The following is a 25,407-nucleotide window of genomic DNA, read 5'->3' on the forward strand; positions in this document are numbered from 1 at the left end:
GAGGAGGGACTGCGGGGACCAGGGTGCTCTCCCGGACTGGCTTTACTCTGGACACGTGGAACGTAGGATGGACCCGCATGGAACGAGGCAACTTGAGCCTCACAGCCGCTGGGTTGATGACCTTCTGGATCTCAAAGGGACCGATGAACTTGGGTGCCAACTTCTTGGACTCCACCCTCAAGGGAATGTCCCGGGTCGACAGCCACACCTTCTGGCCCGCGAGGTAGGTGGGGGCCTGGGTGCGGTGACGGTTGGCAGCCGTGGCGTAACGGTCCACGGAGCGGAGAAGAACCGCCCTGGCTTGGGTCCACGTCCTGCGGCAGCGCCGAATGAAGGCCTGGACGGATGGGCAGGAAACCTCTTTCTCCAGCGCCGGGAACAGTGGAGGCTGGAACCCGTAGGCACACTGGAAAGGGGAGAGCCCAGTGGCCGAGCTTGTCAGGGTGTTGTGGGTGGAGTACGCCCACAACACCCTGCTGGGACCAGGAGTACTGCTGGGACCAGGAGGAGGGATGCTTGGACACCATACACCGCAGCGCCGTCTCCATCTCCTGATTCTTCCTTTCAGTTTGGCCGTTGGACTGGGGATGAAATCCGGATGTCAGACTCATGGTGGCCCCCACAAGCGTGCAGAACTCCCTCCAGAACAGAGGCAAACTGGGGTCCCCAGTCGGAGACCACATCGACGGGGAGACCATGGAGCCTGAAGACGTGGAGTAACATGAGCTCGCTCGGCAGTCTCCTTGGCTGACGGAAGCATGGGCAGGGGCACGAAGTGAGCCATCTTGCTAAATCTATCGACCACGGTCAGGATGGTGGTGTGACCACGGGATGGGGGCAGGCCGGTAACGAAGTCCAGGGAGATGTGGGACCATGGTCGATGGGGTACAGGCAGTGGAAGCAGATGACCCGCAGGAGCTTGGTGTGAGACCTTGTGCTGGTTGCAAACGGGACAGGCGTTGACAAACTCCCGAGTGTCCTTCTCCAGCGATGCCCACCAGAACCTCCGTAGCACCATCTCCTTGGTCCGCTGAATGCCGGGATGACAGGTGAGTCGAGAGCTGTGGGCCCACTGAAGGACGTCGGACCGCAGGGCAGAAACCACAAACAGGCGATCAGGAGGGCATGCGCTGGGTCCCGGCTGGTTCTCCAAGGCCGCCTTGACCCTCTCCTCCACTTCCCAGGTGAGGGAGGCAACCCTGTGCGAGGACGGGAGGATGGTGTTGGGGACAGAGGCAGGCTCTTCCTTCGCCAAGAACTGTCGAGAGAGGGCATCGGGCTTCACGTTGTGGGACCCAGGTCGGTAGGAGAGGGAGAAGTTGAAGCGGGTGAGGAAGAGAGACCAGCGGGCCTGACGAGAGTTGAGCCTCTAGGCTGACTGGAGGTATTCAAGGTTCTTGTGGTTAGTCCAAACCAAGAAAGGCTGCTCGGTTCCCTCCAGCCAGTGACGCCATTCCTCCAACGCCAACTTAACTGCCAACAGTTCTCGGTTGCCAATGTCATAATTCCTCTCAGCAGGGGTCAGCCATCGGGAGAAGAAGGCACATGGATGGAGCTTCTGGTCCCCGGCAGCACGCTGGGACAGAACAGCTCCCGTCCCCACGTCGGAGGCGTCCACCTCCACCACGAACTGTCTCTCTGAGTCCGGAACTTGGAGGATGGGGGCCGATGTAAACCGTGTCTTGAGTGTCTGAAAAGCTTCGTCGGCCGCGGCAGACCACCGGAACGGAACCTTAGAGGAGGTGAGTGCCGTGAGGGGTGCGGCCACAGCACTGTAGCCACGGATGAACCGTCGGTAAAAATTGGCGAACCCTTGGAGCTGCTTGCGGGAGTCAGGAACAGGCCAGGTGGTGACAGCAGAGACCTTGGCGGGGTCCATCTTGATGTTCCCTTGGCCAACGATGTATCCTAGGAAGGAGACTGACGGGGAGTGAAACTCGCACTTCTCAGCTTTAAAAAGAGCGAGTTCTCCAGGAGCCGATGTAGAACTGCTTGGACGTGATGTACGTGTTCCTCCTCGGTCCGTGAAAAGATGAGGATGTCATCAATATAGACGAACACGTACTTGTTCAACATGTCTCTGAGAACGTCATTGACCAAAGCCTGGAAGACAGCCGGGGCGTTGGTGAGGCCAAAGGGCATCACCAGGTATTCATAATGTCCTGTGGGAGTGTTGAAGGCGGTCTTCCACTCAACTCCCTCTTTGTGGTAGGACCAAGTGGTAGGCGTTGCGTAGGTCCAACTTTGAAAAGATGGTGGCCCCCTCCAGGAGCTCGAAAGCAGAGGAGATGAGTGGGAGAGGGTAGCGATTCTTCACCGTGATGCCGTTGAGCCCCCGGTAATCTATGCAGGGACGCAGAGATTTGTCCTTCTTCTCCACGAAGTAGAACCCAGCCTCAGCAGGAGATGAGGAGGGACGGATGAGACCAGCAGCCAAGGAGTCGTTTATGTATTTCTCCATGGCGCCTCTCTCAGGGGCGGACAGGGAGTAAAGGCGACCCCTAGGAGGAGCGGAACCAGGCAGGAGGTCTTTGGCGCAGTCATAGGGCCGATGAGGAGGAAGGGAGGTGGCCCTAGACTTGCTAAAAACCTCCCCAAAGTCAAGGTACTCGGCTGGGACCCCCGTCAGATCTGGAGCAGAACTGGAGCAGGTGGCCGGTTGAGGAGCTGAGGCTTGATTCAGGCACACTTGGTGGCAGGAAGGGCTCCAACCCAAGATGACCCCTGTCCTCCAGTCGATGTTGGGGTTGTGTCGCCGAAGCCAGGGGTAACCCAGGATGAGGGGAAGACGGGGAGACTGCAGGATGTGGAACTGGATGGTCTCATGGTGATTACCAGACAGGAGCATGCGCACTGGGACCGTCTGGTGAGAAACAGTCCCCAGGAGATGGCTGTCGAGGGCGTTGGCGGGAACAGGTTCAGGCAGGGGAACACAACTGATGCCAAGCTGGCGGGCTAGTTCCTTGTCCATAAAATTAATGTCACAACCAGAGTCTATGAAGGTGGCGAGGGTGTGAGAACCATCAGACAACAGCAGACGGGCATGACAAAGAGGGCGTCGGGCAGAGGAAAGTTCAGAGGTTCGACTCACCAGTAATTCCTCCGCTACTGGTGAGTCTGGCCTTTTACTGGACACTTGGAGATGTAATGACCCGCCAGGCCACAGTAGAGACAGAGGTTCCCCCGACGCCGACGTTCCCCTTCCTCGGGGGTGAGACTGGTGCGACCCACCTGCATGGGTTCGGGTTGCCTCGACGGTTGCCCCGACGAGGGTAGTCCAGTCTCCGGAGGAAAACGAGCTTGGGTGGATAACTGGCGGTCCGCCTGTCCCTGTCGCCTCTCCCGACGTCTCGCCAGGATGCGTCGGTCCAGACGGGTCGTTAGCTCGATAAGCCCATCCAGAGAAGAAGGAAGGTCGTGGGACACCAACTCATCCTTGATATAGTCATTCAAGCCCAGCAAGAAAGCGTCACACTGGGCCGGGGCATTCCACTCACTCTGACGGGCCCTGATGCGAAAGTCGATGGCGAAGTCAGCGACGCTCTGGTTCCCCTGGCTCAACCCCAGCAGACCTCCCGCAGCGTCCGGCCCCATCGAAACCTCACCGAACACCTTGCGAAGCTCCGCGGCGAAGGCCTGGAAACAGGAGCAATCCGGCGTGCGTCGCTCCCATTCAGCCGTTCCCCACAGCCGAGCTCTGCCAGTCAGGTGATTAATGGTAAACGCCACTCTCGCCGCTTCCTGGGCGAAGGTGTAGGGCTGTAGGGCGAAGAGAATGGAACAGTTCGTGATGAATGGGTTGAAGCCCTCCGGGTCTCCAGCATAGCGCTCCGGGGTTCCCACCCGGGGCTCAGGTGATGGTCCTGGCGGACCGGGAGCTGGTGCTGTCGGAGCCGGAGGCGAAGCATGGGGTGTAGCCTGGGCGAGGGTGGTCGTCAGCTGTTGGACCTGGGTGGCTAGTGCAACCAATGCTTGCTCCTGGTTTGACACAGCCTGTCGAACCTCGCAGTTGGAGGCAGTGAGCATAGCTTCGTGCTGCAGGAGCGTGTGCTCAATCCTCTCGAAGCGGTTTGACGGAGACGTTGTGTGCGCTGAGTCCATTGTTGGCCAGATTGTACTGTAACGGGTATAGCTTGGGCCCAATAGCAGCACAGAATCAGGCAGGTATAGTTGGTAACGAACTTTATTACGATACTGTAACACAGAGTAGTAACACAGGAATGGGTACACCGTACTCACACAGAGGCTCAGGATTGAGCGAGGGTTCCGAAGAGGGGCAGGCAGGAGACGTAGTCGGGGTAGCAGAAGGTCCGGTCACCAGGAGATCCAACACACGATGCAAACAAACCAGCGAGGGACAGACGAAAGGAGAGTCGAAGCCAGGCAGGAAATCGGGAAATCGCTGGAGAGTCTTGCATGAATGCTGAGAACAATCTGGCACTGTGTGAACGGTGAGGAGAGTCTATATACCGGGTTAATTGGTGATCAGAGGCAACTGAGTGCAACAGGTGAGGAGAGTTGGGCTGATGAGAGGGGAGTGGCAGGCAGGCAGGTGAAGTGGATGAGAATGAGGAGAGGGCAGACTGTGACACCAGGTTAATTTCCGGGATGGTTGGCCTATCATATGTTGATAGAATGGAGTGACTAGGCAAGGATGACAAGGATGAGAGGAGATCTTATTGAAACATATAAGATTATTAAGGGATTGGACACGCTAGAGGCAGGAAATATGTTCCTGATGTTGGGGGAGTGCAGAACCAAGGGCCACAGTTTAAGAATAAGGGGTAGGACATTTCAAACGGAGATGAGGAAACACTTTTTCACCCAGAGAGTTGTGAATCCGTGGAATTCTCTGCCTCAGAAGGCAGTGGAGGCTGATTCTCTGGATGCTTTCAAGAGTTAGATAGAGCTCTTAAAGCTACCAGAGTCAATGGATATGGGGAGAAGGCAGGAGCGGGATACTGATTGTGGATGATCAGTCATGATCACATTGAATGGTCTACTCCTGCACTTATTGTCTATTGACTATTGAAACAGGCCCTTCAGCCCAGCTTGCCCATGCCGAACACATGTCCCAGCTACACGTCGCACCTGCCCACGTTTGGTCCATATCCCTCCAAACCTGTCGTATCCATGTACCTGAGGTACACAAAATTGCTGGGGAAACTCAGCGGGTGCAGCAGCATCTATGGAGCAAAGGAAATAGGCGACGCTTCGGGCCGAAACCCTTCTTCAGACTGATGGGTGGTGGGGGGGGGAGAAAGAAGGAAAGGGGAGGAGGAGGAGGAGCCCGCGGGCGGATGGGAGGGTGGGAGGAGACAGCTAGAGGGTTAAGGAAGGGGAGGAGACAGCAAGGGCTAGCAAAATTGGGAGAATTCAATGTTAATGCCATAAGGACGCAAGGTCCCCAGACGGAATATGAGGTGCTGTTCCTCCAATTTCCGCTGTTGCTCACTCTGGCAATGGAGGAGACCCAGGACAGAGAGGTCGGATTGGGAATGGGAGGGGGAGTTGAAGTGCTGAGCCACCGGGAGTTCAGGTAGGTTATTGCGGACTGAGCGGAGGTGTTCGGCGAAACGATCGCCCAACCTACGCTTGGTCTCCCCGATGTAAATCAGCTGACATCTAGAGCAGCGGATGCAGTAGATGAGGTTGGAGGAGATACAGGTGAACCTTTGTCGCACCTGGAACGACTGCTTGGGTCCTTGAATGGAGTCGAGGGGGGAGGTGAAGGGACAGGTGTTGCATTTCTTGCGGTTGCAACGGAAAGTGCCCGGGGAGGGGGTGGTGCGGGAGGGAAGGGAAGAATTGACGAGAGAGTTGCGGAGGGAGCGGTCTTTGCGGAAGGCAGACATGGGGGGAGATGGGAAGATGTGGCGAGTGGTGGGGTCACGTTGGAGGTGGCGGAAATTGCGGAGGATTATGTGTTGTATTTGCCGGCTGGTGGGGTGAAAGGTGAGGACCAGAGGGACTCTGCCCTTGTTGCGAGTGCGGGGATGGGGAGAGAGAGCAGTGTTACGGGGTATGGATGAGACCCTGGTGTGAGCATCATCTATAGTGGCGGAGGGGAATCCCCGTTCCCTGAAGAACGAGGACATTACCGATGCCCTGGTATGGAATGTCTCATCCTGGGAACAGATGCGGCATAGGCGGAGGAATTGGGAGTAGGGGATGGAGTCTTTACAGAGGGCAGGGTGGGAAGACGTGTAGTCCAGATAGCCATGTGAGTCAGTGGGTTTGTAATGTATGTCGGTCAGGAGTCTGTCCCCTGCGATGGAGATGGTGAGGTCAAGGAATGGTAGGGAAGTGTCGGAAATCGTCCAGGTGTATTGGAGTGCCGGATGGAAGTTGGTGGTAAAGTGGATGAAGTCAGTCAGTTGTGTGTAGGTGCAGGAGGTGGCCCGACGACCATATCCATGTACCTGTCTGTTTCTTAAATGTTGGGATAGTCCCTGCCTCAACTACCTCCTCTGCCAGCTTGCTCCATACACCCACCACCTTTTGTGTGGAAAAGTTACCCCTCAGATTCCTATTAAATCTTTACCCCTTCATCTTAATCCCAAGTCCTCGTCCTTATTCGCTACTCTGGGCAAGAGACTCTGTGCATTTACCCGATCTACTCCTCTCATGATCTATATGCATCTATAAGATCACCCCTCATCCTCCTGTGCTCCAAGGAATAGAGTCCCAGCCTACACAACATCTCCATAGAGCTCAGACCCTCTAGTCCTGGCGACATCCTTGTAAATCTTCTCTGTACCCTTTCCAGCTTGACAATATCTTTCCTATAACGTGGTGCCCAGAACTGAACACAATAACTAGGTTAATAGTTTTTTTTCCAGATGATACTGAAGTGTTTGTTTTGAAATAGCCTCTTATTTTCTTTCATATCTGATCTGCTTCATACATTTTGGTGTTTACTGTTTGTTTATTTTTTGGAATATGTGATTTTTAAATGATTGTCATTTTCGGCCCTCCTATATTTTAATCTCAGTAACTATTGAGGTAGCTTTGTGTTTATTAAAAATAATCTTGTAAATAAGTCATGTCTAACCTGCAAAGTATTTTCTTCCTTCCATTTCATTGAGGGATTCATCATCTTCTGATACATCAATGTTTTTCTGGTTTTCTCTCTCTCTCAAGATTGCCTCAATCTGAAGTTGTTGCTGTTTAATCCTGAGTTCCAGAGCTTTCACCTGAGCCCTCAGTCTCATTTGTTCATGATGACAATCTACAGGTGCCTTCAGAATCAAACATGACAGTCATTGAGAATGCAGGGAGGGGACACTGCCCTGCACATTAAATATGAAACATAAACTTTTCCCCTTAAATCAACAAATTAAAGTAACTTGAATTAACATATAGAAAATGAAGACACAATGTGCTGGAATAACTCAGCAGGCCAGGCAGCATCTCTGGGAAACATGGATTGTTGAAGTTTTGTTTCGGCACGCTTCTTCAGACTGATTGTGGTGGAGTCAGGGGATGGGGAGGCTGAGATATCTGGACGAGAGGAGCACAGGACAAAGCCTGGTGAGTGATAGGTGGATAGGTGGATACAGGTGCGAGGGATTTTGTCCAATTATCTCCCTATCAAAACTCCCTGTCACCAATCACTTGCTAGGCTTTATCCTGCCTTTCCTTTCTTCCATTTTTCTCCCATCCCACTAACGCCACCCCACCCTGCCTTAACCATCTCATCCCACCTTAATCAATCTGAAAGAGGGTCCCAACCCAAAACACTACCTAGTGATATTCTCAGGAGATGCTACCTGACCCGCTGAATTACTCCAGCACTTTTTTGTAAACCAGTATTTGCAGTTCCTTGTGCCTTGCATTAACATAGTGTTTTATATCCTTGATATAAAAGCAGAGAATCCTGGTAACACTCACAGTATCTATTGAAAAAAATAATGTTTCAAATCCAGGGCCCTTCATCAGAACTCGGAAAGTAAGAAAAACAATTTTGTTTTCAGTAGCAGAGAATGTGGGGAGCAGGGGTGGGTCACTTTTTCTTAAGATAGTCTGGCTTGCTGGACATATTTCTTAACCTCATTAGTATTAACAATCCACAGACCGCTTGAGTTCACCTTATCAGAGCTACCCATTTGTTTTATCCTTCCCTCCCCACTTTCTGGTTAATGGTAAAATATCTTGATTATGAATTCACTTTTGAAGTTCTGACCAAGGATCCTGGACTTAAATAATTCATTGTTTCCCTTTCCACAGGTGATACCTGATCTGTTGAGTATTTGCAACATGTCCTGTTTTTATTTCAGAATTTCAGCATCTTCAGTTATTTTTTTAAATTTTATTTACTGTCTTGAAGGCCTCCCTATCATCGAAGGATCCATATGAGGCACTGCCTCAAAAAGTGAACCAACATCATCAAGGACACACAGCATCCTGTGCACCCTCTCATTTCTTACTCCCATCGGGAAGAAGGTACTGGAACTTGAAAACTGTGACCAAGAGGTTCAAGAACAGCTTCATCCCAGCAAAGATCAACTCATAAACACTGTACAAATTAATCTCAGCAACTATGATCTTCTATGGACTGGGTACAAAGTTGTGCTACAAACTTTGTTCTGCACTATTCTGGTTACCTGGTATTGTGGTAATTATTCTATTGTATTGGTGATTTTCATATATTTATCTTTGTGTTACAGGCTTGTTAAGCTGCAGTAAGTAAGGATTTCATTGTTCTGTTGCTGCTACATATTACAATTAAACAATCTTGAATCCTGAGTATAGACGTTGGGAGGTCATGTTGCAGTTGTATAAGACATTGGTGAGGGCACATTTAGAGTGCTGTGTTCAGTTTTGGACACCATGTTATAGAAAAGATGTTGTCAATCTGGAAAAGGTGCAGAGAAGATTAGCAAGGATATTGCCAGGACTCGAGGCCGAAGCTACAGGGAGAGGTTGAGCAGGCTCGGACTCCTTGGAGCACAGGAGGATGAGGGGTGATCTTACAGAGGTGAATAAAATCATGAGAGAAATAGACTGTGTAGATGCACTGAGTCTCTTGCCCAGAGTAGGGGAATCGAGAACCAGAGGACACAGGTTTAAGGTGAAGGGGGAAAGATTTAATAGGAACCTGAGGAGTAACTTTTTTATACAAAGGGTAGTGGGCGCATGGAACAAGCTGCCGGAGGAGGTAGAGGTAGATACTATCGCAACAGTTAAGAAACATTTAGACAGGTACATGGATATGATAGGTTTAGAGAGACATGGGCCAAAAGCAGGCAGGGGGACTAGTGTACATGGGTGATGTAGGTCGGTGTAGGCAGGTTGGGCCAAAGGGCTTGTTTACACACTATCACTCCATGACTCTAAACTTATAAGCATTTTTGGAAGTACTGTCAGAGATGTGGTATGAAAAATAATCAGACTTAATCTTGTTTACTCATGTTGACAATTAATTGCTGCTTTCAGAATCAAACATTATAGTCATTGCAAATGCATCACTTTGTGCCAACATGCCATGAGAAAACTGGAAAACATTTATGTGTTCCAAATCCCTTGGGAAATGACCAACAAGATGGAGGGAACTCTGCAAGGCAGTACATTCCGCGTGTTAAAGTTTTGTAAGTTAAAGAATAAATAAAGTGCTGTGTGTGCAAAAGATCCTATGTTGATGCAAAAGAAGACACGGTGTGCTGGAATAGCTCAGTGAGTCAGCAGCTTCTCAGAATAAAGTCTGAAGAACGGTCCCAACACAGAATACCACCTGTTCATGTTCTCCTGATATGCTGTATGACCTGTTCAGCTACTACAGCACTCTGTGTCTTCTTTTTAAAACCAGCATCTGCAATTCCTTGTTTCTATATTACTGCTAGCCATATCAATCTTTCCATCATAAGAAAAAGTGTAAATTGATTCAATTCAAGTTTAATATTTTGAATTAATTTCTATATTTACCTGTATTATCGGTCGGTTACTTCAAATTTGTTAATGCAAACAGTTACTTATTTGTTAATACAAACATCAGCAATATCAAAGTTTGTCGATGCAAAATTGGAAAACTGAATGGTATTTCAAAGCATAAGTAAAAATAATTTAAAAGAAGATAATTTATGTGTTTTGGAAAGTGCGCTGCAAAATATAATCACTTAACACGCTAAGAAAAAATATGCAATTCCATTTATGACAATAAAATCATGTCATTGTCCTTAGTTTGTAATGAACAAAAAGCATATATAAGCAAATATTTGGTGCAGCAATAACCATCTTATAGAATTCTGCATCTTGAATTGATTAAAATATTAGATACAATACAATACAATACAATACAATTTATTTGTCATTTGAACCCCATTGAGGTTCAAACGAAATGTTGTTTCTGCAGTCATACACACAAGAAAGAACCAAGACACAACTCAATTTACACAAACATCCATCACAGCGCATCTCCTCCTCGCTGTGATGGAAGGCAAAAACTTATCTCTCCCCTGCACTCCCCATTCCCCTCCTGATGTCAGAGTCAAAGCCCCCGGCGGGCGATGGTAATTGTCCCGCGGCCATTAACGCCGCGCCGGGTGATGCAAGGTCGCTCCGGGTCTTGTTGTTGGAGCCCCCGGCGGGCGCTAGCAAAGTCCCACAGCCATTCCAAGCCGCGCCAGGCGATGATGTAAGGCCCCGCTCCAGGTACTCTTCAACCCCGCAACTCGGGCGTGTGAAGTCGCCGTTGCGGAAGCCCAGAAAAGCGGTCTCCCAGCAGGGACCCGCGGGCTCCCGGTGTCACTGTCCACCAGACCTGCGGTAAGCCTCCGAATCCCCGGGGTCAGGTCGCAGCAGCGCGCCACCACAGCTCCACCTGCTACGAACTCGGCCAGCTCCACAATGGTGAGTAGGTCCGCAGCTCCGTGACTGGAGCCCCAGGTCGTTCCTGCTGGAGGCCGCTCCATGGTGCTAGGCCCCAACGACAACGGAGACCCGACAGAGAAAAGGTTGGGTTCTCCGTGCAGGGGATAGATTTTGAAAGTTTCCCCCACCCCCCGCCCCCCACACACATACCCACACACAAACACACAAAAAATAATAATAACTACATTCAAACGAGACAAAAAATAATAAAAAGACAGACGGACTGCAGAGGCCGCTGCGACGTGAGTCGCGCCGCCCACCGACAGGAACGATTATGGAGATCCAATGCAAAAATGTAAACACACAACTTGATTATTTAATTTGTCCGGTGGTATTTGATATATGCCACAGCATGAATATTTGCCATTTGTTTATAACACTGAAAACGAATGTGTAATAAATTTAAACATAGTTTCAACGATTACTAATTTAATTATGGGCTCCTATTATAAATGCCAAAGAAAACTTGCTGTTACTTTCTTTGGGGAGGCATTTTAATCCATATTAGTGAATATTTCCTCATGTTACAAAGAGCTTTTAAAACTCAGAGGCAGATTTTGTCAGGAAAAATGTAATAAATTAAAATTTGTTCTAACTGATGTTCTTGATTGAGTAACTGTACCATTTTTCTTAGCAATAGAACTTTACATTAAAGCCAACAATTCCTATCTATTTCCAATGGCAGAGTGCAGTCAAGAGCCAAACTCAATGGCTTGGATCAAATGATGCTTAACCAATGCAGAAGTCCTCAAAATTGTGCTGCCACATATCAGCATGTTCCAGTCTTCAAGATCTTCCCACTGAAGTATAAATTAACCGAAAGTCAGATGCAGGCACATCAGAAACACTTATAATGAACAGATGCTATCCAAAAGCGATCAGGGCAGTGCTGTTTCAGGATCGTAGTTTCTATCACCTGTGGCCTGCTTGCCTCATTGGAGTTCTGCAGCAGTAATACTGGCGAGATGCAGGAAGTAATGTAGCCAGAAGTGCAAGTATAACTGCAGGCTTCCTGTGGGAAGAAAGCTCAAGGGGCAGACAATAGACAATAGGTGCAGAAGTAGGCCATTCGGCCCTTCGAGCCAACACCGCCATTCAATGTGATCATGGCTGATCATCTCCAATCAGTACCCCGTACCTGCCTTCTCCCCATATCCTCTGACTCCGCTATCTTTAAGAGCCCTATCTAGCTCTCTCTTGAAAGTATCCAGAGAACTGGCCTCCACCACCCTCTGAGGCAGAGAAATTCACACTCACAACTCTCTGTGAAAAAAAGTGTTTCCTCGTCTCTGTTCTAAATGGCTTACCCCTTATTCTTAAACTGTGGCCCCTAGTTCTGGACTCCCCCAACATCGGGAACATGTTTCCTGCCTCTAGCGTGTCCAAACCCTTAACAATCTTATATGTTTCAATAAGATATCCTCTCATCCTTCTAAACTCCAGAGTGTACAAGCCCAGTCACTCCATTCGCTCAGCATACGACAGTCCCGCCATCCCGGGAATTAACCTTGTAAACCTACGCTGCACTCCGTCAATAGCAATAATGTCCTTCATCAAATTAGGGGATCAAAACTGCACACAATACTCCAGGTGTGGTCTCACTAGGGCCCTGTACAGCTGCAGAAGGACCTCTTTGCTCCTATACTCGACTACTCTTGTTTTGAAGGCCAACATGCCATTCACTTTCTTCACTGCCTGCTGTACCTGCATGCTTATTCAGTGACTGATAAACAAGGACCCCCAGATCCCATTGTACTGCCCCTTTTCCCAACTTGACACCATTTAGATAATAATCTGCCTTCCTGTTTTTGCCTCCAAAGAGGATAACCTCATGTTTATCCACATTAAACTGCATCTGCCATGCATTTGCCTACTCACCCAACCTGTCCAAGTCACCCTGCATCGTCATAGCATCCTCCTCACAGTTCACACTGCCACCCAGCTTTGTGTCATCTGCAAATTTGCTGATGTTACTTTTAATCTCTTCATCCAAATCATTATTATATATTGTAAATAGCTGCGGTCCCAGCACCGAGCCTTGCGGTACCCCACTAGTCACTGCCTGCCATTCTGAAAGGGACCCTTTAATTCGTACCCTTTGTTTCCTGTTTGCCAACCAATTTTCTATCCATGTCAGCATTCTACCCCCAATACCATGTACTTTAAATTTGCCCACTAATCTCTGTGGGACCTTATCAAATGCTTTCTGAAAGTCCAGGTACACTACATCCACTGGCTCTCCCTTGTCCATTATCCTGGTTACATCCTCAAAAAATTCCAGAAGATTAATCAAGCATGATATCCCCTTCGTAAATCCATGCTGACTCGGACCGATCCTGCTACTGCAATCCAAATGTGCTGCTATTTCATCTTTTATAATTGACTCCAGCATCGATGTCAGGCTAACAAGTCTACAATTCCCTGTTTTCTCTCTCCACCCTTCTTAAAGAGTGGAACAACATTAGCTACCCTCCAATCCACAGGAACTGATCCTGAATCTATAGAACATTGGAAAATGATCACCAATACGTCCACAATTTCTAGAGCCACTTACCCTGGGATGCAGACCATCAGGCCCTGGGGATTTATCAGCCTTCAGTCCCATCGGTCTAACCAACAACATTTCCTGCCTAATGGGAATCTCCTTCAGTTCCTCTGCCACCCCAGATCCTCTGGCTAGTACATCAGGAAGATTGTTTGTGTCCTCCTTTGTGAAGATGGATCCAAAGTACCTGTTCAACTCATCTGCTATTTCCTTGTTCCCCATAATAAATTCACTCTTTTTAGTCTTCAATGGTCCAACTTTGGCCTTAACTAGTTTTTCCTCTTCACATACCTAAATAAGCTTTTACTATCCTCCTTTATATTCTTGGCTAGCTTACCTTCGTACCTCATCTTTTCTCCCTGTATTGCCTTTTTAATTATCTTCTGTTGCTCTTTAAACATTACCCAATCCTTTGGCTTCCTGCTCATCTTTGTTATGTTATATTTCTTCTCTTTTATTTTTATACTCTCCCTAACTTCCCTTGTCAGCCACGGTCGCTGCTTACTCCCCTTGGAATCTTTCTTCCTCTTTGGAATGAACTGATCCTGCACCTTATGTATTATTCCCATAATACCTGCCATTGTTGTTCCATTGTCATCCCTGCTAGGGTATCTTACTGTCAACTTTGGCCAGCTCCTCCCTCATGGCTCCATAGTCACCTTCACTCAACTGTAATTCTGACACCTCCGATTTACCCTTCTCCCTCTCACATTGTAGATTAAAACATCGTATTATGGTCACTATCTCCTAATGGCTCCTTTACCTCGAGTTTCCTTATCAAATCCGGTTCATTGCACAACACTAAGTCCAGAATTGCCTTCTCATTGGTAGGCTCCAGTACAAACTGCTCTAAGAATCCATCACGGAGGCATTCCACAAACTCCCTTTCTTGGGGTCCAGTTCCAACCTGATTTTCCCAGTCTACCAGCATGTTGAAATCTCCCATAACAACCGTAGCTTTACCTTTGCAACATGCCAATTTAAACTCTTGATTTAACTTGCACCGTATATCCAGGCTACTGCTTGGGGGCCTCTAGATAAGTCCCATTAGGGTCTTCTTACCTTTACAATTCCTCAGTTCTATCCATACTGACTTTACATCTTCTGATTCTATGTCATCCCTCGGTCGAGACCCTTCTCCAGACTGAGTGGGAAACTAGAGGAGTGGGAAACTAGAGATATGAAAAGTATTCGGCTTTGATTTGTTTTGTACCTTTTTATATCTCGATTTCCCCTCTCCCCTGACTCTAAGTCTGAAGAAGGGTCTCAACCCGAAACGTCACCTATTCCTTTTCTCCAGAGATGCTGCCCGACCTGCTGAATTGCTCCAGCATTTTGTGTCTATCTTCCGTGTATGCCATCATCTGCGGTTGCTTCCTACACACTGTTTTTTTCTATGTTCTATTTACTTAACTGGATTTATATTTCCCGGTTGCCGAGGTAAGAGTTGAATTGATACCTTCCCGTTAATACATATTCTTTTGGATGTTCGTCTCCGCAGTTAACCACTACAAATAAAGGTAGTCAGATAAAAACCATTCCGATCAATTTTATATCTCCAAAGTACTGACAATCTCTTAAGGAGAACTTCAGCTCTCTTGAGAAAGTTACTCCTGAAGAATGTGACCAAACAAGAGTGATTCATTCCCTACAGATGGATTTCTTTTTGCAAGGAGTGCGGGATTCAGACAAGAGTTCAAAGAGCAGTGGTGTGGGAGGCAGAGCTAGTAAGTGGAATGTGAGTGCCTGATCGCAGCTGCACAATAGAAAACATCTGGAACAGCACTGCTTCCCCTCCACGTCCACTCTAGATTGAGCAAATAGCAATATTTCATCGTCACTTTACCTCTACTTTTACTGAAAATGTCTGGCAAACATTTTAAAACATTTTAATTTTGTCAGCTGCTTCTTTTGCTTTTCAGGCTGCAACTTTTTTGAGTTAGGGCCAGCTTCGTCGTAAAGATTTGTTTAAAACAGTCTCAGTAATCGCGTGTCTTTTTACTGCAGTAAACTCAAGAGTGTTTCATTGGCATATGTACCGACAACGGAACAATGACATTCTTGCTCGTTACAGCAGAACTCACTTACCGAGAGGCAACAGCAGCTCAGCATCGAGGTGCACACGAGCAGGGAACACAGTGAACCCCAGAGTCGCTGCATTTCGGAACTCCTGTTAGCGAACACAAAAATGAACAATATATATATATATATATATATACACTGGGAATTATCCAAACAGGCCGACGGTAGAAAACGGAGACTTTCCATCCATTAACACGGAAATAATCCACACTGATAAGAGCGGCTAAAGTGAAGACTGAGATTGAACATTTACTTCTTCCTGAGAATTGTAGTAGCAAAGCGGTCAGCTCCAAGTGGCTATCGGGTCTCCAGCGAGCTCGAAGATTTCAGCCGTTTTCAGAGTTGGGGATTTGTATCTTGGGTGAGTCGATGAGCAGGAATGTTTTCCGCTGAGATGGTTTCCAGAGAGAGAGAGAAAAAAAAATCCGACCAGTCAGCAGATTGGAGGAGATTCTGCGGTGGCCCCAAAAAAGGAAGACAAAAGATGGAATATAAGAAGATGACTGGCTGGTTTCGCAGGAAGACAGTCACAGTTGCCTTAACACTTTATACACACACGAGACACGTTTTGTTGCAAGCGAATTGAGGATTGACAGCGCGAAGACTACAAAGAAAAGACTGCAGTTGCTGGAATCTGTTACAAAAAGAAACGAAAACGACGGAAGAACTCAAAAATGAAGACACGAAGTGCTGGAGGAACTCGGCGGCTCAGGCAGCTTCCCTGGAGAGCGTGGAGAGGTGATGTTTCGGGTCGTGTGACTGCTCCGGATGGTAGAATTTAATAGGAATCCGAGGGGTAACTTTTTCACACAAAGGGTGGTGGGTGTATGGAACAAGCTGCCAGAGGAGGTAGTTGAGGCTGGGATTATCCCATCGTTTAAGAAACAGTTGGACAGGTACCTTGATAGGTCAGGTTTGGAGGGTTATGGGCCAAGAGCAGGCATGTGGGACTAGGGTAGCTGGGACAGTGTTGGCCGGTGTGGGAGAGTTGGGCCGAAGGGCCTGTTTCCACACTGTATCACTCTATGACTCTGTGACTCTAACTCAGCGGGTTAGGAGCATCAGTGGAGGTAAATGTTGACATTTAGGATGGAGACCCAGCAGCAAAACCGCGAGGGAAGGAGAACGATTGGCGACAGGAGGGAAGGATGGGACAAAGCCTGACTGATTTGGAGGGGAGGGGTGGAGAGAGAGAGAGGAGTTGGATGGGCGTTATGATGGGCAGATGAAAACAGGGAGGGACAAGTGTCAGGGCCTTATCCAGGTGAAGAAGATACGATAGAGGGAGACCAGTGAGAGACTGACAGAAAGTCTGTCAGAAGGAGGAGGGAAGCTTTTCCAAAGTAGCCATGCCTTGAAGAGGATTTGCAGTGGAGCAGTGGTATGAAGGCAAAGGAGACCATAGATGTAGGAACCCACACCCCTGGAATTCATCTTCTGCACACACACTCATCTGTACACCTAGATTTCTTCTCCAGAGAGACAAGGAACTACAGATGCCTGTTTACCAAGAAAGACACAAAGTGCTGGAGTAACTCATAGAAACATAGGAACATAGAAAGTAGGTGCAGGAGTAGGCCATTCGGCCCTTCGAACCTGCACCGCCATTCGATATGATCATGGCTGATCATCCAACTCAGTATCCCATCCCTGCCTTCTCTCCATACCCCCTGATCCCTTTGGGGGTATGGAGAGAATGGCGGTGCTGGCTCGAAGGGCCGAATGGCCTCCTCCTGCACCTATTTTCTATGTTTCTATGAATGGCGGTACTGGCTCGAAAGGCCGAATGGCCTACTCCTGCACCTATTATCTATTGTCTATTGGAACAGGCAACATCTCTCGAGCGAAGGAATGGGTGACGTTTTGGGTCGAGGCCCTTTAACTTCTTCTTGGGTCTCGACCTGAAACGTCACACATTCCTTCGCTCCAGAGATGCTGCCTGTCCCGCTGATTTACTCCAGCTTTTTGTGTCTGTCTTCGGTTTAAACCAGCTTCTACAGTTCCTTCCAACATATTAATCACTCTCCAGTCTTCTGCTACCTCACCCATGGCTAAGTAAGATACAAATATCTCTGCTGGTGCTCAAGGAATTTCTTCACTTGCTTCCTACAATGTCCAAGAATACTTTGTCAGGCCCTGCGAATATATCCACCTTTATGAACCTCACGACCAACAGTTCTCCTTACATAACGTTGATGTATCAGTTCGTCACTGTTTTCCTCCCTGAATTCCCTCGCACCTATGACCTTTCTCATGGTAAATACACTTGGGAAGTATTCATTTGAGACCTCACACATCTCTCATGGATCCACATTGATGATAGCAATAATTCTTAAGGGGACCTATTTTCTCTTAAATTACCCTTTAACTTTTAAGATATTTAAAGGATCTCCATTAGCTTATCTGTCAATGATATTTTATGTCCCATTTTTGTGCTCCAGATTACTTTCTACATTCCTTATGCTCCTCAGGTAGCTTGATCCCAGTAACCTGAACCTGACATATGGCAGCTTCTCTAGATAGAACGAACGGGTGACATTTCGGGTGAGACCCTTCTTCAGATTATCATGCTATCATTTCACTTTTGCTGCTGGACAATGAGGACTCCTTAAATGCATACTTTGCTTTAGAATAAGCGAGTTCGGTATTTCCGACTGCTCAAGCCCAGGTCAAAGGTCACAATCGAAAAAGAGTCTCGGCAACGGTGGTGCTGCATTGTGTGCAAGCTTCAGATTCAGATTCAACTTTAATTGTCATTGTCAGTGTACAGTACAGAGACAACGAAATGCAGTTAGCATCTCCCTGGAAGAGTGACATAGAATATGATTTCAATAAATAAATCTATTTACATGCATACAGACATAGTGTTTTTCCTGTGGGAGGAGTGTCCGGGGGGTGGGGGGGGGGGGGTGATTGGCAGTCACCGAGGTACATTGTTGAGTAGTGTGACAGCCGCAGGGAAGAAGCTGTTCCTGGACCTGTAAACAGTCCATGGTTGGGGTGAGAGAAGTCCTTGGCGATGCTGAGCGCCCTTCGCAGACAAAGCTTGCTTTGGACAGACTCAATGGAGGGGAGTGAGGAACCGGTGATGCGTTGGGCAATTTTCACCACCCTCTGCAGTGCTTTCCGGTCGGAGACAGAGCAGTTGCCATACCATACTGTGATATAGTTGGTAAGGGTGCTCTCAATAGTGCAGCGGTAGAAGTTCACCAGAATCTGAGGAGACAGATGGACCTTCTTCAGTCTCCTCAGGAAGAAGAGACGCTGGTGAGCCTTCTTAACCAGAGTTGAGGTATTGTGGGTCCAAGAGAGGTAATCGGAGATGTTGACCCCCAGGAATCTGAAGCTGGAAACACGTTCCACCTCCGTCCCGTTGTTGTGGATGGGGGTGTGCTTGCCACCCCTAGACTTCCTGAAGTCTACAATGAGCTCCTTGGTCTTCTTGGAGTTAAGGGCCAGGTTGTTGTCAGCGCACCATGCTGCTAGGAGCTGGACCTCCTCCCTATAGGCCGACATCGTTGTTGCTGATGAGGCCAATCACCGTTGTATCATCTGCATACTTGATGATGGTGTTAGTACCATGTACAGGTGTGCAGTCGTAGGTGAAGAGGGAGTAGAGGAAGGGGCTTAGCACACAGCCCTGTGGAACGCCGGTGTTCAGGGTGAGGGTTGAAGAGGTGTGCTTGTCTAACCTAACAGACTGGGGTCTGTTGGTTAGTAAGTCCAGTATCCAGTTGCAGAGGGAGGGGTCGATGCCCAGGTTACCGAGTTTGGTGATCAGTTTAGAGGGTATAATGGTGTTGAATGCTGAGCTGTAATCGATGAACAGCATTCTTACGTAAGTGTCTCTGTTGTCGAGGTGGGAGAGGGCGGAGTGAAGTGGCGTTGAGATGGCATCCTCCGTACTCCTGTTCTTGCGGTAGGCAAACTGATAGGGATCCAATGTGGGGGGTAGGCAGCCTTTGAGGTGTGCCAGGACCAGCCTCTCGAATCACTTGGTGATGATGGGAGTAAGTGCAACTGGGCGGATGTCATTGAGGCTTGCCGCAGTGGAGTGTTTTGGCACCGGCACGATGGAGGTGGTTTTAAGGCACGTGGGGACAATTGCTTGGGCAAGTGACAGGTTGAAGATGTCAGTCCAGACGTCTGTCAGCTGCGCAGCACAGGCCCTGAGGACACGCCCAGGGATGCCGTCAGGGCCAGCAGCCTTACGTGCATTAGTCCTACTCAGTGCCACGTACACGTCGTAGGGGGTGAGTGTGAGGGGTTGGTGATCAGCAGGGAGCACAGCCTTGATGGCTGTGTCTAGATTGTCCCTGTCGAAACGGCCATAAAAGTGGTTAAGCTCCTCAAGGAAGGAGGCATCGCGGGATGTGGGGGTGGTGTTGGTGAGTCTATAGTCCGTGATGGCCTGGATGCCTTGCCACATGCGTCGGGAGTCGGAGTTCTTGTTGAAGTGCTCCTCAATCCTGAGCTTATGGCAGTGCTTGGCCTTCTTGATGCCCCTCTTCAGGTTAGCCCTGGATGAACTGTAGGCTCGAGCATCGCCTAACCTGAAAGTGGTGTCCCGTGCTTTCAGCAGTAGCCTGACCTTGCTGTTCATCCATGGCTTCTGATTCGGGAACATGGTCACCCGTTTGAGGGAGGTGACACTATTGATGGTGGAGTTTATGAAGTCCAGAACAGAGGATGTGTAGGAATCAACGTCCGTGTGGGAGTCAAGGGTGGCCTGGGCTGCAAACGCCTTCCAGTCAGTGTTTCCAAAACACTGCTAAAGTGTGGAGTCCGCTTCCTCTGACCAGACTTTAACTGTCCTCACAGTGGGTTTAACCCGTCTGATGAGTGTGGAGTACTTAGGGAGCAAGAACAATGAGAGGTGATCAGACTGACCAAGGTGGGGGAGGGGGATGGCTTTGTAAGCTTCAGCCATGTTAGTGTAGACTTTGTCCAGTGTCTTGTCTACTCTAGTGGCGAAGGAGGCATGTTGGTGGAATTTGGGGAGTACAGTCTTCAGGTTGGAGTGATTGAAGTCACCCGCAACAATGAAGGCTGCCTCAGGGTTGTGAGTCTGTTGTTTGCTAATGGCAGTATGCAGCTCTTTCATTGCAAGCTTGGCATTAGCATCAGGAGGGATATATGCTGCAGTCACAACCGTGGAGGTAAACTCTCTGGGCAGATAGAACGGTCTGCATCTAACCAAGAGGAACTCAAGGTTAGCTGAGCAGTGACTCTCGATGATGGTGGAGTCCGTGCACCATGCTTTATTTACATAAATGCACAGACCCCCACCTCTGGTCTGGTCTGTTGTCCTGTCCGCTCGGAGTAAATGATGCCCCGTTAGCTGGATGGCGCTATCAGGAACGTCGATGTTGAGCCAAGTTTCCATGAAGATCAGGATGTTGCAGTCTTTGATCCAGTTGTGGGAGGTGATCCTTAGCCGGAGTTCGTCCATTTTGTTTGCCAGTGAGTGCACGTTGGCGAGGAAAAGGCTAGGAATCACTAGCCTGTGTGGGGCTAGCTCTAACCTGGCCTTTAACCCACCTCTGCGTCCCCAGCGGTGCTTTCGTACGCGTCGCCGTCTGTTGGTGCTTCCGGTCGGCCGAGCTGGCTTGGTGCGCGCTGGTGTTCTGCCGCTCCGTTGCTCCGCGCCTCCGCTGACATTCTCCAGCCCCGCGGCTCAGCTGGTGTTCTTCAGCCCCGCAGCTCCGGTGGCGTTCTCCAGACCCGCGGCTCTGCTGGCATTCTCTAGCCCCGCGGCTCCGGTGCTCCGTTGCTCTGACGAGCTCAGGAGCGAGACGGAGATCGCCCAGAAAGTTGTTGCAGCCGCAGGAACCGAAGTCCAGAAGTTCCTGTCGGCTGTACTAAAGGGATACAAGATTGCTCTGTGTGAGCAGCCTTGAGACAGGTAGGGGAATTGTCGCTATTTCTCCAATTCTTGGGAGACACGGGGCGTCGCGATGTGCCCGCGCCGCCGCCATTTTGACCAGGCTTGCGTTTCTTCCGTGGTCGGGATCGGGCCTGGTTCTCTGTCACTGCGGGTGCTGTTGAGTTGCTGCTGGCCCGTACCCAATCCTATCCTTGGTGTCCCGTCCCCGTCTGGAGGTGTCCGGGGTGGCCCTGGACTGGCAGGGCGGCCCCGGACTTGCAGCTACTGCTGCAGCCGGTAGCTCAAGCTCGGCTCTGCCTGTCCCGCTGGGTTGGCCGGCAGCCCTCCACCTCCACCCCTCTCCCCTCAGTCCGACACCATGATACTGCTGAAGATGGGCAGCCGCCGGCCCTGCTCGAAGATGGGCGACTCGGAGCCGCTGCCGCTGGAGTCGTTCTGGTCAGACAGAGAGTCTGCGGACGGATTCCTGCGTCCATGGGCAGGTCGGGCGCCCGTTGGAGCTGCTGGTGATGTTTGTGATGGTGTTGCTGGCGGCAGCAGCAACCTCCTCCCCCTCCCTTGCCCAGCGCCAAGCCCAGAGTCTGGGCCAGCTCCAACTCCAGGTCGGGGCTGAAGGCCACCCGCAGAGCGGCCCAGTTGGGCGCCGGGCCGGAGGAGGCCGAGCCCAGGCTGGCGCTCTGGCGCAGGCGAGACCGGGGCCCTCGCTCCTCCTCGGGGTTGTGGATGAAGTGGCAGTAGGTACCGTAGAGGCAGAAGCCGGTGGTGTGCAAGTTATGGCTTGTACTTGCGGTGGCGGCTGAGGAAGCGCACCTCGGCCAGGCCGTGGGCGAACTGGCACTTGCCGCCGTAGTGACCCATCGGGGAGCGGGTTCCTCTGGAGTTGGAGCGGGGTTGGAGTTGGCGGTTCTCATGGGGGCCGTTGTTCTATCGGTCCGGACGTCTCCGGCCGCCCCCCCGAGAGTTGATGGAACACTCGAGTGGGGACTGGGGACAGTCCAGTGGCGGTTCAGAGGCGCTTGCGGCGCCGGGGACATGGGTTCAATTCTGCCTGCGGATGAGGCGCGGTCCAGTGTGCGTGCAGCTGCCGAGAGCCTGTCCAGTCTCCGCCCCCCTGTCTCCCACTCATATCTTGCCCCGTCTATCTGCCCCCTGACAAATACAAACTTGAAAAAATACAAAAAATCGGACCCAAACTATGCTCATTGAATCTACAGCGCTTTGTTCGATTTTTATTTATAGCGTTTTACCTTTGACATATCCCATGATTCCTTGCGTTTTCTGGAATACCGAACTCGCTTATAGAATCTTTTCTCAGATGTCTTTAAAAAAAATCTTTCTCTACTCTTTCTTGAGAAGTTATTTATAGAAACATAGAAACATAGAAAATAGGTGCAGGAGTAGGCCATTCGGCCCTTCGAGCCTGCACCGCCATTCGATATGATCATGGCTGATCATCCAACTCAGTATCCCATCCCTGCCTTCTCTCCATACCCCCTGATCCCTTTAGCCACAAGGGCCACATCTAACTCCCTCTTAAATATAGCCAATGAACTGGCCTCAACTACCTTCTGTGGCAGAGAATTCCACAGATTCACCACTCTCTGTGTAAAAAATGATTTTCTCATCTCGGTCCTAAAAGACTTCCCTCTTATCCTTAAACTGTGACCCCTAGTTCTAGACTTCCCCAACATTGGGAATAATCTTCCTGCATCTAGCCTGTCCAACCCCTTAAGAATTTTGTAAGTTTCTATAAGATCCCCCCTCAATCTTTTTCATCATGCCACAACATTGTTCCTCTTGAACTTATTATTATTATTATTTGCTTTTCTTCAGCTGGGGAGTGAAGTCTGAATATAAACCTCAGTCAATATTCAGAGAATCGGCAAACAGAAAACAATAACGTTTTCACTGAATGGGATATGAGTTGACAGCCAGTCCAGCTGCAATGAATTAACTTGTTTGGTTTTTACTTATGTTTGTTATTTAGATGAGGCCCCGATGTTGCACTTCACCCTTTGTTATTTTGATGGTTACTTCTAAGGAAGAAAAGAATCAAATGCCGTTTCAAAAACAATATGTACAAAGGTTTCATTGTTCACCATCAACTATTGTGGAACTCCTTACAACCAAATAAATACATGCATTTGTAGAATGTATCATACAGTGTAAAATATCAATTTTATTTCAGCATAATACATATTGTTTCTTTTCCCATATTTTCTCATCTGCTAACACTCAAAGACTGAATCATGTTTACTCCTTTTCACTAATGTTCCTTTTGTGAGGTTCCACAGTGACTATGGGGAACATTGTAGCTGACTTCAGCCTTCCACTCTGCACTCACATCCAACAAAGCGTGTTTGACAACAATCGGTTTGTTTGACAACAAACATCTTTGCTAGTTTTTCTCTATCTATCTTTGGGTTGCAGAAACACATTGTAGCATGGTGACCACTGCCTCAGGTGAAACTGGCTAAAGCAGCATAGGCTGGAAAGTAAATCAGAGAACTTCATGTTTATTGCAGTTGAGTTTAGCAAAACTAAATCAACCGAATGAATCATTGGCAAGGGGCCTTGATTTATTCATTTGTTTGCTTGTTGGAAACAGTATTGCTCAACTCCATTTCTTTTTCAATCTCAAAATCCTGGTAAGAATAAGTGCAGCACAATGTGTGCTTTCAATTGAATCAAATAAGATGAGTGAAATAGCTGTACCAAGAATCCAGCATTGTAAATGGGATCATAAGATGAAGTATATTCGAATTTACAGAATGCAGAATTCTGAAATATCATTTAATTTTAAATACATTTTCCATAACCAGTAAGGAGTTCTAGTGGCACTCTTGTGGAAATTATAGTCCTTTAGGGATTTCCCATTCTACAACATTCTTTCAGCAAATCAGCTATTTAACTTAGAGATATTTCCCCTAATACACTGAACAACCATAAACTCATTTAAGTACAGGTACAATGTACTCATCTCTTGTAAACAAAACCAAGGGCAGGCTAAAAATGGCAATGAATTAAACTGGAACTTATGCAAAAACGATTGACAAAGATATTGCCAGGTTTACAAAGTTTTAATTATAAGGAGAGGCTGAACAGCTCGGACATTGTTCACTGGAGCAGAGGAGGCTGAGGAGAAATCATATAGAAGTTTATAAAATCATTAGGGGCATAGATAATGTGAATAGCCACAGTATATTACACAGGGCAGGAGAGTCTAAAACTTTGGGCAAAGTTTTAAGTTGAAAGGGGAAAGATTTCTGCAACTGCTCAGACAGGAAGGCTCTGCAGAGGGCAGTGAGGGGAGCAGAGAGGATCATTGGCGTCTCCCTACCCTCGGTACAAGAACTGTTCCAGAGCCGCTGTCTGAAAAAAGCTCTGAGAATAGCTAAGGACAAACTGCACTCCCTCCACACACACCTGGATCTCCTGCCATCAGGCAAGAGATACCGTAGCATCAAAGCCCAGACTACCAGACTGCTAAACAGCTTCCTGCCACAGGCTGTGAGGCTGTTAAACAGTCACTCTGTACTCACAGTCACCTGATTCTGCGGCTTTGCACTGACATTTTAATAACGCTGGCACTGGCCACTCAAATCAGCTGCCCTGGACATTTTAATGATTGTTTTTACTGTATTTTAATGTTGCTGTTTTACCTGCTTTTAACTATTTATACTGTTTCATCAGGGACTGGATTGTTTTTACTGTTATTATGTGTGAAATGTTTTAAGTTTCATGTGCGATGCTCCGGTATTCCCTGGGAAACGTCTTCTTATTTTGCACTGTACAACTGTTGCTTTGCAAGATGACAATAAAGGTTGATTGATTGATTGATTGATTGATTGATTGATTTAAAAGGAACCCGAGAGGCAACTTTTTCAGAGACAGTTGTGAGCACATGGAATGAGCCGTTACGGGAAGTAGTAGAGTCAAGTTCAATTATGACATTCGAAAGACACTTAAACATGGATAAGAAGTATTTGGAGGGATCTGGACCAGGCGCAGGTACTGTACGTGG

The 25,407-nt window shown here is 48.5% G+C and overlaps 1 protein-coding gene and 1 long non-coding RNA gene across 2 annotated transcripts in view; one reads left to right on the forward strand and one right to left on the reverse strand.

The window, feature by feature from the left end:
- Positions 1–16,245, reverse strand: part of fgl1 (fibrinogen like 1) — a 31,948-nt gene extending 15,703 nt beyond the window's left edge. The window contains exons 1-3 of the mRNA XM_033029487.1: positions 15,750–16,245; positions 15,503–15,584; positions 7,055–7,241 (exon numbers count right to left, since the gene is read on the reverse strand). Coding sequence (XP_032885378.1) covers positions 7,055–7,241; positions 15,503–15,574 — 259 coding nt within the window. The 5' untranslated portion in view covers positions 15,575–15,584; positions 15,750–16,245. The remainder of the gene's footprint in view (positions 1–7,054; positions 7,242–15,502; positions 15,585–15,749) is intronic.
- On the forward strand, positions 1,292–22,657 carry LOC116978376. Its single transcript, XR_004413450.1, has 3 exons — positions 1,292–1,303; positions 19,093–19,098; positions 22,234–22,657. It is a non-coding gene; the product is annotated as an uncharacterized LOC116978376 (long non-coding RNA).
- The last annotated feature ends 2,750 nt before the right edge of the window (positions 22,658–25,407 follow it).

Source organism: Amblyraja radiata, chromosome 1 (genome assembly GCF_010909765.2).
Source record: "Amblyraja radiata isolate CabotCenter1 chromosome 1, sAmbRad1.1.pri, whole genome shotgun sequence".
Lineage (NCBI taxonomy): Eukaryota > Metazoa > Chordata > Chondrichthyes > Rajiformes > Rajidae > Amblyraja > Amblyraja radiata.